Raw genomic sequence first — 16,401 nt, 5'->3', positions numbered from 1 at the left:
TGGGTTGTGCAACATGTAGTCTAGAGAGAATCTCCCCAACGAAGATGGCCATTCATCCAAAATAAAGGCTAGAAAATGATTGGCAGAAGCAAAACAAGTGAAAAGGTGGTCTCCATGTCCCTTGTTCCATGTAGTGACCAAAGATGGTTTGTTGCCTCTGACTGCTAGATCCTTTGCATCCTTCCTCAACCTTCACTCACCTACAATTGTTGGTTGAATCTTCCATCACACCTTGGAAACATATAAGTCTCTCTACTTCGAGGAAAGAAAAACCTCCGTCCCCTCTACCCTCTTGCTTCTTTTTTGCCTCTACCTTGCCGATTAGATTGCTGGCAACTTATTCTCTGCCCCCTAGCTATTCTCTTTGCTCGCCACAAGAGGAAGAGGCCAATGACAATGGTAGCCATGGATCTTCATCTGCTTCCATGTATTAGTTAGCTCACTAACGACCTCAACCCAGGGCCGGCCCGAGCCTTAGGCGACCGAGGCGGTCGCCTAAGGCCCCGGGCCAATGAAAGGCCCCCGGGAGGTGAAGAGAGAGAGAGAGAGAGAGAGAGAGAGAGAGAGAGGGTCTGACCGGGACCAAAAGGAAGCAAAGGCCCCATATCGAGTCTTCCCCCTTGATGGAAGGGAGGTGGAGAGTTTCTTGGCCTGCTGAGAGGAAATTTAGGAAGTTGGGGACGGTAGTTTTGTTTTGGATGGAGAGAGAGAGAGAGAGAGAGAGGAGGGCTTTGGTTGGCTTGATACACGCCTGAAGCCACTCTTATCTTTCATCCCTTCTCTTGTTTGGTTTTGGTCTTGGTTTTCCTTCCCTCACATTACTCCTGATCCAGCTGGGCCATCAGGAAGAAAGGGGGATTGGAAATGGACTTCTTGGAGGGTGGAGATTCTTTTAATTTTCTCCTCTCCGTTTCTTCTCCCCTCTTGGGTGGTAGAGAGAGAAGGAGGGAGGGGGTTGAATGGCTGCTGTGCTGTGATGTTGCGGTTGCTGCTTGGGTACTCACTTGAAGGGGAGATGGAGGGATGAGACTTTTATTAATTAGATAGAGTCAATTTCCCATAATGCCCCTACTTTCTCTTATAGAGAAGCTCCTCTCTGGACAAATTCTTTTCTTTACCTTGATCATGAAGTGCCATGGGATGACCTTTTCCTATTCCACTCTTGCTTGACATGATAAACAATATTGCCAAGCATTATCTCAGTTATTTAATCAGTTTTATGGCCCCTTTTTTTTAGGATAATTACTTTCTGCACTTCCATTCAAAAATAATATTAAATTAAAAAGATTTCTTGCCTATTTTTGTTAGATTCATGTATCTTTGTTGAAATAGTGTACTTGATAGCTATCCATTTTCATATCATTTTTTAAATATTTTATATTTATTAAAAAATTTATTATTAAAAAAAAAGGCCTCATTCATTGGATTCGCCTTAGGCCCCCAAATGTATTGGGCCGCCCCTGCCTCAACCCTACCACCCCTAGCCCCCGGTCATTGTTCTATTGCCTCCAGCGAGGGCAACCCTCCTGCATGTTTCCTAAAATGACACTAGGCCACTTCATCTAGCTCCTCCACCTACTATCTCTCCATCATGTTTCGGGTCTTTCACTCTTAGCTGGTTGTCTTCCAATCCCTAAATTGTGGCATACGAGAATAATAGTGAAGCATTGGAAGGTGTCATGGGAGATTGGACCATTGGCCCGAGGTGAGTAGAGTTCTGGGAAGGAGGCAAAGGATCCAATTGGTAGTTGAAGAGATTTCCCCCTCTTTTGGTGGTTCTTGCAATGGAGAAATGGGGACCTCTTTTCCATTTCTGCAATCACATCTTTATCATGGCTATCTGGCTAGCACGGCCAACTTCTGTTAGGGTCGATTGCAAGCCATGCAGCTCCCAGATTCCGCATCCCCTGAAAGGGGTAAATGCCCAGGACCACCTAGGTGATTTGACAATCTTGTTTTTCCTTCTTTGATCTAATATGCTCAAATCTTTGACTTCTGTTCACATGGTACATTTTGTTACCACAAATCTTAAGGCAGAGTTTGATATATTGCATAATGCTACAAAATTTAAATACTAATTTGCAGGTACCCTGTATATACAGTTTATTAGGCACAGGTTTTTTTGTTGAATAATATGTGAAGACAGTATAAGATAAAAAACATGAAGTTCAAATACACATGGTTCAAGAGAATCTGTAGCAAAAAACTTCTAAGAACTCAGACCAGTATGGACTTGCACTGATGTTTTCGGTCATCAGTTTTTCAGTCATCAGTTTCTATTACAATTAAAAGTATATCAACATGCAGAAAGCGGAAATTTCAGATATAAACTTTGTTGATTAAATTATGTATTTCCTTTTTAACCCATCTTTCTATAAAAGTTGCTTGAGAGCGACATAGCAGATTCTGTTTCTTCACTAGTTTTCTAGTTGATATGTATGTATTGTGTAACATATTTGGATGAATATAGCCTTTATGTATGACATTGTGCTGGCCTCTATCAGTTATATCTAGACATGTTTCAACTTAGTTAAAAATCATAATCATAATTACACAGCCTTTTCCCAACTAAGTTTCAACTTAGGTAAAGATAGAACTGTCGAACATGACTTAAGGTCCTTCTGCTTATTTGTTTTCATGAAATCCAATTTTCGCACGTATAATAGCCGATGAAAAGGGCCAAGTATCTTTGTTAGCTGTCTGCTGTTGTAGGTTGCACTTTTTATTTGTAACTTGTAACCTACTCTCTTGATGTGTCTGCAGGTGCTGAAGGAACCTCAGTTTGTTTATACTGTGGACATGGATGTAAAGAAACTTCTGAATTTGGAGCCTCGCACATGGGACTTCATCTATCGGTTAGAATCCAAACTGGGGGTCATAGAGTATATGCCCAAGGAAGACATTCCTGCTGATCTGATTCGTATATTACATGATTGTAAACAAATGCACAATGGTTTGAAGCTGGAAGAGAGACAAGACACTCACAGCAAGGATTCTAACAAGCTTCCACTTCTCAAAAGACCAAAAGTTTCAGTCATTGGTAGTGGACCATCAGGCTTGTTTGCTTCCCTTGTGCTTGGGGAACTTGGTGCAGAAGTTACCCTAATAGAAAGGGGTCAAGCAGTCGAACAGAGAGGGCGTGATATTGGTGCTTTAGTTGTTCGGCGAGTTCTACAATCTGAAAGCAATTTTTGCTTTGGGGAGGTATAATCTCGATTCACTTCTGTTTCATCAACGTTATCACCATGGAATATGAAGACCTTGTGGTCCTGATGTGGTTGCATTTTAGTAGTCAGTGATTTGATATGCTGACAATTTGTTGCCAATCCCCTTGCTTTGTCCTTCATCGTCACTTTCAAAGCACTGGCCCATTATTTATAGTTATTGCCAATTGTCATGACAATTAAAAAAATTGTGGTAGCAGCTTAGCTTGTTCAGTTTCAAGAACTATAAGTCTAGGATTTGAAATTTTGAAGCATATATTCCATTTAACTAATGTTAAATTCTATCATGAAATAATTATGATGATGACCAATGTTTCATAAATTAGCTGGTATGCAAGCAGTTGAGGTACCTCATAGTGCTTTTGTAGTATGTGGCTGCTTAGGCAGTTCATGTTTAAATATATACATAAAAAATAAAAATTAGGAAGAAATCAATCAAATTCAGAAAATGTAAGTAAGATTACTGATAAGGCAGCAGAGGAGGAGACGAATGGAGGGCTGGGCCACTTGGGCATCCACCATGTGGGTCAATTCACATACTGGTGCAGCCTAGTCCCTTGTGCAGCATATTCATGGGGACATATAGGCATAAGAGGTGGTGTTTGTGGCCACATAAACTGTTTTTTAAAACAGCATTAAACTATTAATGATAATTTTAATTAACAAATGAGGAATGCCAGATGTGGCCCATTTCTACAAAGACCAAAATTTAGCTGATATCATCATGCGAAAAAAGAAAAACCAAATAGTAGATTATCCAATAATCTGATTTTTAATTCATGTAATCATGAAGATATGGATACTAAGACTTGAAATAAGGGCCTCAATTTTGTACCAGAACACTATCAAGCATGGTTTGCCGTACCGGTCCTACCTGGGATTGGTACCGGATCAGCGTGAAATCCGGTATCGGTAGCTTATCATTGGAGAACCGGTATGGGACTGGTACAAACCGGTACGGAACTGGTATGGGATCGGTACGTACTGGTCCGGGCCGCCACCGGTATGCCGACCGGTACCGGTACGACGGACCTTGCTATCAAGCATTTTTAGTAATTACATACTGCTTTTTTTTTTCTGTCTTTAAGTGCCACAAAAATTTTTTTGGTAGTTTTATTTATTTTTTTGCTCGTGGATGAAATATATGTCACCTTCTGCTACCTATGAACATTTTGTGTGTGGACACTTGCTCAACTGCATGCATTGTTAAATTTTTTGGGGGAGTAGAAGTTGGATCTGTTATGACCTAGTTGATCATGTTTAATTGAATTAATAGGTTGAATCAAGATGACTGACGATGAAAAGGAACTTGTATGTCCAATTCGCTAGATACATATGGGTGTCTGTATAAAGAAAGAGGATGTTAGTCTAGAAACATTTTAGTAGCATTAAAGTCTAAATCATAGTGATTCTGAATCAATGATAAGCTTTGTAACTTGAAGATCCACGATGTGACCTATTATATTGGAGTTAGAAGATTCCAAGAAATAGAAGTCATAAGTTTTGGACTCTTCGTAGCTATGCATCAAGTGATCTATTTAACTAGCAAAGAGGCATAGGTACCCTGACCACCGGTAGAGTACAAGATGTAGGACCAAGAATAAACATACAAAATGGTCAAGGTCTGTAGAACCAATATTGGGTGCTGTACTGGTTGGTGACTAGTATGGTGTTGTATTGATTCAATACCATACTGACATATGGTACGCAATGGCATATCGGTTCTGTGCCGGTACACCATTTTTTTTCTAAATTTTTTGTTTTTTTTAATTTTTTATTTTTTTACTGATTTTTTCATCCATTATGGTTGTTATATTTAGGATTTCAATGTTATTTAGTTCGTGGATTTCCTTAGAGAAGTAGCTTGAGAAATGATTGATCAAGAAGTATGATATAAAGTCAATGATTTAGGGAAGTAATATATGTATTCATTACTGTATAATGAATCATGTATATGATTATCTAAATCAAATAAAGTAGCATTACTTAAAAACTTGTCCTTATCTATCACTATCTGTTATTTACAGTGTGTGAACTAATAATTACATTGGGCTTCTCAAGGGAGTTGGAAGGAATTTAGAATTCCATTGTAGGTTGGATCATCGTGGTACAAAATTCGGGGTATTTGCTTCTAATACTTTGATGGTTTCAAATATATTTATGCATTAATGCAAGATTTATTTGATGTCAGGATATAAATGGAATAATTTGATGTTGAGTTGTGCATGAACTAGGCCAATCTAGTTTATTTTCATATGTACAGTTTAGGATCATGGCCTAATTTAGAGGCTTATTAGCTTGGTTCAGGTTCTAGTTTAAATTAATATGTTGGAATAAGGTAAGGTCAATTTTTTGAGACCTCAAAATTTATTAAAGCATTTGAGCTATCTCCAAGAGGAGTGCATATTTTTTTTGGATGCTGAATTGACTTGGTAGTTGGTACGGCATTGGATACAACACATTGAACGTGATCCACAGTTGTAAAATTTGGCTTATCTCCCTCTAAGGAAGAAAGGAAGGGAGAAGAAAAGGAAGAAAAGGAAGAAGAAGAAAAAGGAAACAATGAAAAGAAGCGAGAAGCAAAATAAAGGAAAAAAGGTAGAAAGGAAAGAAAGAAAGGAAGGGAAAAGAAAAAGAAAGGAAGGGAAAAGAAAAAGAAACGAAGGAATGAAAGCAGGGAAAGGGAATGAAAAAAGAAGTAAAAATGGAAGAAAAAAGGGTAAGAGGTCCAGAACGGGCCGAGCTGAGCAGAGCCACCGATTCTGCTTGCTTTGGGGTGGTTCAGGTCCCTTACCAATCCAAACCACCGAACTATCCCGGTAACCAACCAATTTGGCTCGGTATGCCTGAACCAGGTGGTTCAGGCTAGTTTGGCTTACCTTCTCTATTTAAAGGAGTTAATGTACTACAATGTAGTGTAGATCACATAATTAAAACTCTGGACTATTGATTTTGATTTAGACATGGTGGAATATACGCAAATCAGATAATGTATCTCTTTGATATGCTTTTAAATCATAAATCAGATCAAGCACTATATTATATTATTAATATTTTCTATTTCCAGACTTCTTGATACGTTAATTTGAAATCTTCAAGTTCTAGGTTTCTATTGCTGTTGTAAATTTTCCATTTACATGTTTTGTCCTTGAATTCCAGAGTATTGCCTTTAGAATTCTGTATTTCAACTTTTTTGACAAAAGAAATACCCTTAAAGTAATTTTAGAATACCTTTAAACTCTCCAAAAAATATTCTCATTTGGAAACAAATTCGTCCCTTCTTCATTTCCTTACTAATCAATCTCTAATTACTAACTCATCTCATCTTTGAGGAAAGCCAAACAGACTATCCATCTATTTTTGATGCCCAATAAACAAGGAAACCAATAAGGAAATATCGGACACAATGTGATCTCCAAATTAGTTGTAATATATTTGTTCAAGGATATTTGTAAGAGAGTGCCCTATAGTCAAGGGCCCCTAATAGAATGTGGATATTTAGAGATTCTGAAATTGAATATAGTGGGCTATAGAGATGATGGCATTAATGGTTATGGAAAGTTAAAATTTTTTTTATTTTAGTTTTTATTGTTTATCCATTTTAAATTTTACTTTGCTTTTTGTTAGCTTCATATTTTGTTTATGCTTTTAAGTTTATTTTGCATTTTTGCATTTAATTTTTTTGTATTACTTTTTATTTTTATTTTCTATTTTATATAAGCATGTTTATTTTCTTTTTTTTTAATATAAGTCATATCCTTTTATTTATTGCACATTGCACATACTGTTTTGCTGGTGCTATATTGAAAAGAGTTTTAAATTAAGGAATATTCTCTTATAGATTTCTTTTATCAACTTTTTGGTTGACAATTATCTTCTATAAAACCTTCTTTTTTTGTGTTTGCCCCTCTCTCTCTAGACAACTCCCTAATTCCGCCGTCCTTTCCTAATTTATGAAAAATTCACAATCCATTTGGCCCCATGGCCGGACTCTCCTCTCTTATTCTCTGCTCTTCATGACCCATGCCTATTTTCTCTCGCCTATTTTCTCTCCCTAATTCTATTTTCTCCTCTTCATCCTTACACAATTGTCCACCGCACTTTTCTTATTTAGAAAATTTAACATACCAACTAAACCCATGGTTCGTTCTAGTCCTTGTCTTGAAATTCAAACACCATAAGGGATGCTCAAACATATCCGCCACTTTTTACTAATTTAGGGAAACATATTGCATCTCTTGCTGGAAACTTTATTTAAATTCAAAAAATGAAAACTTAACCAGATTCTCTCTCCCTCCTCTTTGTTTGTTCCAATTAATTTATTGCAACCTCGCTAGATTAAAAAATTGTAAAATTTTCTGCAATTCTACTATCTTAGCACCAAAACTGCTAGCTTTTCCCGTATGCTGAAATCCTCCTTCCCTCCTTGTTAAAATGACTCTTGCACATGCTCTCCCTTACTTTATAACGAAAACTGCATTCCACATTCCCTGTCTAAAATCTGCTGCTCTCCTATTCATGTTCTCATTTGTTGTTTTTCTGTTTTTTATTTATATTTTCTATTTCAAAATTTCTTATTTCTTTCTATTTTTTCTGTTACTTTATTTTTATTTCCTGTTTATACTTTTTAGTTTCTTTTTTGTCATTTCTCTTATTTATTTAGTACTAGTATTATATTTTTTAGTACATTTATTTTCTAATATATATTTCTTTATGTTATCTCCCCCTAGATTGACTGTCATCTTATTTTTAATTCACATTTTGTACTTGGTCCTTGATTTTGATGGCCTTTTATATTTAATCTCTGGTTCATCTTTTTACAAAGTAGGGATAACTATGAAAAGAGCAAGCCTCTGTGCAAAATGCAGGCCTAACTGTCTAAGGGACTAATGTGAAATATTAATTGTGCATAGACAAAGGTTCGCCATCTCGATACAGAACCCATACTGGTACTATCCTATTATAGTGTTAGTATACGGTATAGTATGGTAAGGTTCAATTTATCGAGTGTTGATTCAGTACCGGTAAGATACGGTACACCTTGTATGGTATAATATCGATCGGTACGGCAAATCTTGGTAAGGCTAAATATAAAATTGCAGTTAAATAAAAGACCCGGTATCAGGTTCTCTTTGTATTAATTGATTTTCTGTTCTAACATTTTCTAATATTTATTTAATTTATTTTTTACTTTATAATAACGTAATTGACTAGTTTATATTCCTCTTTTGTTTTTCAATATTTTTCTCTAACTTGAATTTGCATGTGCTTATTTTCTAGTATGTATATATGTATGTATGTGTGTGTATGTCTTAAGATGGTATTCCATTTGTTCATGTTATGCTTCCTCCTTTTGAGCAATCCTTGCGCGTTCTGCATACTAGTTGCATTTTTAAGCTAATGTAACCTCTTGGAATGTGATCATTCTAGACACACTACTTTTTATTTATCATGACAAGTAGCTAACTCATAACCAAGTTGAGGGTAAGTCTCTAGGTTATTAAGAAAAATCTCAAATTGTATTCACATTACTATTATAATTTCTTCTAAGGGTGGCAATTTCTAACTTGACTCGTTTACCCTACCAGAAATAACCTGCCTAACCTGACCCCTTGGGTTAGCGAGTTGGGGATAGGTTAGCTAATCCTGACCTGCCGACAGGTTGGGACATGTTCTGGTTAGGGCCCCTCAATCTGTCTGGTCATGAAAGGGGGTTATATAATCTATATAATTATTTTTATACATTTATATTTATATATTATGTGATATATGAACCATTGATTGAACTATTGATCCAGTGGCTTAGAACTAAAAGGAGAGATGAAGTGTAGCAAAACTGTCCAAAATCTATGAAAAAAATAAACTACCCGTTTAATATAAAATCCAAAACTAATTGGGCATGGGCCTTAAATGGTTAAGATGGTTGGTTGTGGGTTGGCTATGGGTCAGATTTGGGTCAGGAATTCCTGACCTGCTGGTGGGTCAGGTCGGGTTTGGGTCAGGGTCCTATGGGCTTTGATATATGATGTCAACCCAATGGGGCCTGCTGATTGCCAATCCTAATTTCTTACATGACAAAAGTGTTTTCGCTTCTTTTGGCTAATTTATTAATCATTAAGGATCTTAGGAATAAAATCTGAATTTTATAACTTTCCACATATTCTGTTAAGCTCTGCTCTTTTATTAAGTTATTCTCAGAATTTCTTTTAACTTCTTCTTTCTTTGTAGATCTTTAGTTTTTTTACAGAGTTCTTAATTTCTTCTGGATCACTTTGGAATCGATATGGTATTGTTACTTTATAATTATCACTTTTCAGAGGAGTATCGTTGGGTTCTGTTGAGAAAAATGTAGAAAGTTCTTTTAAAAGAGATGCTGGTGGATTTAATTTAGGTTACTGACAAGGCTATCCTACTGAGATCATTTATGAAGTACTCATTCATAGCAGGGTGGTGCAGGTACATGGAGTGATGGAAAGCTGGTAACAAGAATCGGAAGGAACAGCGACAGTGTTCAGGCTGTGGGATCCAAACCTTACTATGTGATTTTGTTATAAATTTTAGTTTTTGGTATTAGTGAAAGTTCTTTTTATTGTGTTTTCTAGACGTTGTCCTCTTAATTTTAAGTGCAAGTTGAACCATTATTTTCATAAAGCTGATTTATGATATTATTCCATGCCTTAGCAGCAGTCATATCAATGCAGCATATATAGATAACAGTCTTAACTGTTTCTTACTTGTATTCTCATCATTCTTCTAATTGCTTGGAATTTTTAGATACATATCTTGTATAAAGGTCATATACTTTTTAATTTCATTTTTGTGCATTACTTCTGTATCATGATATTGTTTATGTGCCTCTTTTCCTTTCTCAAAGAGATACATGATGCAGCCTAGGGCTGAAAATGGATCGGATATGGGTTGGATATTGGTAATATCCATATCCCTACTTATTCAGCAGATACAAATATGGATATGCATATTAAAAGGATATTAAATATCCACATTTGCTTTTGATGGATAGAGTTACAAATTATAATCATATCCTCATCTTTTCTTGGGGGTTACAGGTATTATTTGGATTTATGTAGGATGCAAATTGGATTTTCGAGCATAACTCGATAAGCACAGCATTTGGTTATAAAATGTAGGCCTATAAATGTTGTTAAAAAATTAGGAGAATGACAAGTACCATGCACAGAGAACTGATTTAATTAATAGCACTCTTCTTGATCATCATAACATGTATGTTCATCCATGTTAATGTTACGCAAGCCCCTATGCCTTGAATAAAAGAAGATGTTTTCTTTTTACTAATATATTAAGTAATCATATGTCCAAAACTGAGAACATACCTTAGTATCTGGATATCATAATCTGAAATCAAGAGAAACTTAATATCCCTATATCTGAATCCAAATCCGAAAGAAAAAAATAAAATTCACATCTGTATCCATATTCAAATAATTTTCTCTCTATCAGAATATGTATCTGAATCTGATTGGATGCAGTTTTTCCATCAGAATCTGACCTGATCCAGATCTGAACTCTATTTTATGGAAGCCATTTTTAACCCTAATGCATCTTCTTAAATTGACAAATGTTTCTTGAAATACTTTTCACCCATAGGTAACTGTTACCCTATTATCTTTGCAGAACATCTATGATAAATGAGAACCTTCATTAATGTCTATAGCATTTATTAGCTTGTTTCTGGTTTGCAGAGCACTTTGCATTGTAACAAGAACTTTACCCAGATTGTGGTTGATTATGGTGCTATAATTTTGTTCTTTCTTTCATGGCACATCTACAAATTTTCTCCTCAGTGATTCAAGATCATTTATTCTGATCATGTTTCATTTATCCTACGTTTAGCAAGTTGATTATGGTTTTATCAATTCGTTCATTCTTTCATGGCAAATCTATAAATTTTCTCCTTGGTGATTCAAGATCATTTTATTCCAATCAAGTCTCATTTATCCTACATTTGGCAACTAGCTAAAGTAATGCGATTGATTATATCAGGCATGATACATTTCTTTTTTGTCGTTGTTGAAGTGCATCTTAACCACAACATCAGAACGGCAGATATAATAGTCTTTGGTTTGGCTTTGATCAGAAAAATCCACATGTTTGAGGAAATTTTTGCTTGATAAGGTGGACCTTTTATATGACATTTTGTGATTGGCTCCCAGTATTGTGATGAATTAAACATTGGACTCTAATGATTTAAGAAATTGGATGATCTCTTAGTAATTTTGAGGACGATGGAGTTTTAAGTATGACTGGCTTTCTGGGGCCTCTATTTTTCTGTCCTTCTATGTCTGTACCCAGTAAACCTATATATGCTGCTAATTTTGACTGCCTACAAGTGGAAGGTGGCATAGTCATTTAAGCCGCCAGTACTCGCATCCTGATTAAATGAAGAGCTATTGCACATATCAAAATCACAAAAGTTCATTATAAAGTCTCATGAAGCAAATGCAATTGATGTAAATCCAGATTAGGGTCTTTAGTACAACAATAATAGTGATAGTCCCAGTTCTTGTTGAAGTTGATGTGGCTCCACGGGCCTTTCCTTTTGGGCAAGGCTGAATCATGTAATTGCTATTACACTGGGGACATTTGGGTACTGATCTTTTATATTATATAGAGGCATGCTGCTGCACATATTTCCTTGATACAATTATGTTTCTTAACACATTGTGAGCTATTATACTATAATCATACTGACTTGAATGTGTTTGATTTTAGTGCCGGTAAAATTTCTAACAGAATAGCAGTAACCATGTTGTTTCATTTAGGATATTTCCAAAGGCATGTGAAATTTGCGTACGGTTGAACCTAGAAGTTGTGAAATGGTTGAAATGCTGTTCTGCTGAATATTTCTATTGGCATCTGTTTAATGTTCTTTCTGTATAAGTTCCATCATTACTGGATGCGTCTTAAGATCAAAAGACATTGAATATTTTCTGTTGCTGGGGGTCCAAACCGAGAACGATTGGCACAGCGGTGTGAACGGGGTTCCCTTGGAATTACTTCGGTTGCGCTCCGCCTTCCGCCGGAAGACCTGCAAGCAAGCCTCGCACCACCACCAGGGTAGTGGGGGCCCTCCGACGATCAAGTCAGGGGAGATCGAAGGAGAAGGAGAAGGAGAGGTAGCAGGTAAGATAATACTCTGGAAAATCTTTCTTCTTCCCTCCCCCTTCCCCCCCCAGCCCCATATATATCAGGCTGGGGGGTTTTTCTGGGGATTGGTCATCGTGTGGCACGATGGGGTTGCCACTGACGTGGCCGTTACAGGGCGTCGTGGGGCAGCGCTGGGTACGGCCATGGCAGGGCGTAGTGGAGCTCCGCTTTGTACGGCTGTTACAGGGAATCGTGGGGCAGCGCCGGATTCGGCCGTTGCAGGGAGTAGTGGAGCAGGGGGCCGCGGCGTGCCTCAGGGGAACAGTCTGTTGTTGTCAAGAGATTGCCGACCCGAGGTCGGATTGCTGGATCAAGGAGCAACCGACTCGGGGTCGGACTGCGGAGCCGAAGATATCCGACCCGAGGTCGGATTGCTGGATCAAGGGGCAACCGACTCGAGGTCGGGCTGCGGAGCCGAAGATATCCGACCCGAGGTCGGATTGCTGGATCAAGGGGCAGCCGTAGTCTTCCTGGGCGCGCGTGCCGGTCACGTGGGGCATGGTGGCTAAGTTCCCCCGTAACAGTAGTCCCCCACTTCCGAGCCTGGAACCAGGAGGGGAACGGGTGAAGGGAGTGACGCTTCGAGATTGCCGCCATCCCTCGGAAAGGCGCGCGCGCTCCGAGCTCCCCGCCTTCTTTATGGCGTATGGCGGTTGTCGCTGATCTGGCAGTCTGCGGATTTCGGCGGACATCCTTCCTTAATGGCGTCGATTCGCCTTTGGGGCGCGAACGATCCTTCGGCAGCCAGGCGTCCTCTGGTGTCACCGAGGCGTCACCCGCCTTTCCGCCTATTTAACCGGGGGCCCTCCCCGTCCGCCTTTCTCTCCACAGGCATCCTCGAGTTTCTCCCTTGTGCTGCTGCCGTTGCTGTCGGACTGTTCGTTCGCTCCTCTTTTTAACTCTTGGTAGCGTCTCGCCGACTCCTGACTCTTGAAGTTCCTCCGGCACTAGGCCAGGCATCCGAGGGTTAGGCCTCAGGAAATTCTTCCGGCGCTAGGCCAGGCATCCGAGGGTTAGGCCTCAGGAAATTCTTCCGGCGCTAGGCCAGGCATCCGAGGGTTAGGCCTCAGGAAATTCTTCCGGCGCTAGGCCAGGCACCCGAGGGTTAGGCCTCAGAAAATTCTTCCGGCGCTAGGCCAGGCACCCGAGGGTTAGGCCTCAGGAAATTCTTCCGGCGCTAGGCCAGGCATCCGAGGGTTAGGCCTCAGGAAATTCTTCCGGCGCTAGGCCAGGCATCCGAGGGTTAGGCCTCAGGAAATTCCGCTCATTGGTCGGCCAAGGCTGGCGCAAGCCGAGGCGACCGGTCGGGGCTTCAGGCTAGTCTGCTCCCGGGATGATCATCGGGTTAGCCTGGCATCCGAGGACTGAGCCTCGGGGAATTCCGCTCGTTGGTCGGCCAAGGCTGGCGCAAGCCGAGGCGACCGGTTGGGGCTTCAGGCTAGTCTGCTCCCGGAATGATCATCGGGTTAGCCTGGCATCCGAGGGCCGAGCCTCGGGGAATTCCGCTCGTTGGTCGGCCAAGGCTGGCGCAAGCCGAGGCGACCGGTCGGGGCTTCAGGCTAGTTTGCTCCCGGGATGATCATCGGGTTAGCCTGGCATCCGAGGACTGAGCCTCGGGGAATTCCGCTCGTTGGTCGGCCAAGGCTGGCGCAAGCCGAGGCGACCGGTCGGGGCTTCAGGCTAGTCTGCTCCCGGGATGATCATCGGGTTAGCCTGGCATCCGAGGACCGAGCCTCGGGGAATTCCGCTCGTTGGTCGGCCAAGGCTGGCGCAAGCCGAGGCGACCGGTCGGGGCTTCAGGCTAGTCTGCTCCCGGGATGATCATCGGGTTAGCCTGGCATCCGAGGGCCGAGCCTCGGGGAATTCCGCTCGTTGGTCGGCCAAGGCTGGCGCAAGCCGAGGCGACCGGTCGGGGCTTCAGGCTAGTCTGCTCCCGGGATGATCATCGGGTTAGCCTGGCATCCGAGGGCCGAGCCTCGGGGAATTCCGCTCGTTGGTCGGCCAAGGCTGGCGCAAGCCGAGGCGACCGGTCGGGGCTTCATGCTAGTCTGCTCCCGGGATGATCATCGGGTTAGCCTGGCATCCGAGGACCGAGCCTCGGGGAATTCCGCTCGTTGGTCGGCCAAGGCTGGCGCAAGCCGAGGCGACCGGTCGGGGCTTCAGGCTAGTCTGCTCCCGGGATGATCATCGGGTTAGCCTGGCATCCGAGGGCCGAGCCTCGGGGAATTTCACTCGTTGGTCGCGCGCCTATCACTTGCCGCTCGACGGGGTTTCTCCGTGGCCAGCTGCGATCGTATTTCTCCTCCTCTCGAAGCGTCGCCTGGGGAACACCAGAAGGCTATTAAATGCTAATTGAGGCGTTACCTGGGAAATCGGATCGGCCAGTTGCTGCTTGCGAGGAGTGCCAGTTAAGCGGCCGCGATACGCGCGTTCTTCGAGGCGGATGCGGCCTGGGCGCGTGCGGAGATACGTGGGCCGTGGGATACACGCCGCCCGGAGTGTCCTGCATGAAGAATGCAATTAAGGAGAACGACGCTTAGGAGGTCGTGGGAGGATACGCCTCGAGAGCCGGAACGGCTCCGGATTCGATGCGCCCGCATTTATTGGAGCCACCCGCATCGGAACGACCGGGGGGCCACAGTTTGGCTATAAATATAAGTGCACGTGCGGTGGAGCCTGCCAAGCCGGAGCTGTTCAGGTTGCCATGGATCGTGGACCTCCTCTCCGGTGCGTGGTCCGATACGCCGAAAGGACGTTCTCGAGTTCTTCGACCCAAGCTTGCCCCGTCCGACCGATTCGCGCCTTAATTCCTTGGAGGATTGTCCGGTTTGTCACCTCGGCCTCACCGTTGGTTTGGGGATGCGACACAGATGTGAACCGATGCTCGATCCCGAACTCCTCGCAGAAGTCACGGAAATGCTTGTTGTCGAACTGTCGACCATTATCCGAGATGAGGACCCGGGGTACCCCAAATCGGACAATGATGTTTTCCTTCACGAACTTCCGGACTTGCGCCTCCGTGATAGTGGCCAGTGGCTCTGCCTCCACCCACTTGGTGAAGTAGTCGATTGCAACAATCAAGAATTTCCGCTGGGCGGAAGCGACGGGGAATGGTCCGAGGATATCCATTCCCCACTGTGCGAAGGGCCAGGGTGCGGTGATTGGTGCCAAGGGGACAGAAGGGACTCTCCGGACGTTGGCGTGGCGCTGGCAGGCGTCGCATTTCCGTACGTGATCCTTTGAGTCCTCCAACAAGATAGGCCAATAATAGCCTTGCCTCATGATCTTGTGCGCCAAGGACCTAGCCCCCGAGTGCGATCCGCAGACGCCCTCATGGACTTCGCCGAGGACGTAGGCCGCCTCCGAGGGGCGGAGGCACCTTAAGAGGGGGGCGGTAAACGAGGTCCGATACAGCCTCCCTTCATAGAGTACGTAGTGGGCGGACTTCCTGACAAGTCGCCGAGCTTGATCTTCGTCTTCAGGGAGGATCCCTTCGGCGAGGTAGGCGACGAGCGGGTCCATCCAAGACGGCTCCGGATCAATCGCCATCACCGCTCCAGCCTCGCCGATGCTCGGGGCATCCAGGGTCTCCAGGTAGATTGCCCTCGACAAGTTGTGCGCCTCTGCGCCCGCCAAGCGGGACAACCTGTCGGCCCTGGCATTTTCGCTTCTGGGGACCTGCTGGATGTCGACACTGCCGAGGTCGGGAATGAGTGCTTGCACCTTCCGGACGTAGTTCTGCATGGTCGGGCTCCGGGCCTCGAACTCCCCACGGACCTGCCCGACCACCAGCTGGGAGTCGGTGAAGACCTTCAAACGCCGGATGCCGAGCTCCCCGGTGAGTTTGAGTCCCGTGACTAGGGCCTCGTACTCCGCCTCGTTGTTGGTCACTGGAAATCCAAACCTCAAGGCATACTCGGCTATCACTCCATCAGGACTGGTAAGGACCAGCCCGGCCCCTCCACCCTCGGGGTTCGACGATCCATCGATG

At 42.6% G+C, this 16,401-nt stretch overlaps 1 protein-coding gene across 2 annotated transcripts in view; it reads left to right on the top strand.

Annotated features, from left to right (window-relative positions):
- The window catches only part of PDE327 (FAD/NAD(P)-binding oxidoreductase family protein), a 38,924-nt gene that overhangs the window by 7,462 nt on the left and 15,061 nt on the right, over positions 1-16,401 (top strand). For both annotated transcript variants that reach the window (XR_015975058.2, XM_008810356.5), the window contains exons 3-4: positions 2,764-3,204; positions 9,671-9,742. Coding sequence is in view for 1 of the 2 variants with exons in the window: in XM_008810356.5 (XP_008808578.2) it covers positions 2,764-3,204; positions 9,671-9,742 (513 nt within the window). In the remaining variant the exon portion in view is untranslated. The remainder of the gene's footprint in view (positions 1-2,763; positions 3,205-9,670; positions 9,743-16,401) is intronic.

Source organism: Phoenix dactylifera, chromosome 2 (assembly GCF_051530095.1).
Source record: "Phoenix dactylifera cultivar Ajwa chromosome 2, Ajwa_hap1_PhDact_Kaust_v1.1, whole genome shotgun sequence".
NCBI lineage: Eukaryota > Viridiplantae > Streptophyta > Magnoliopsida > Arecales > Arecaceae > Phoenix > Phoenix dactylifera.
Note: the sequence above shows the minus strand (reverse complement) of the source record. Positions and strands in the feature narration are given on the sequence as shown.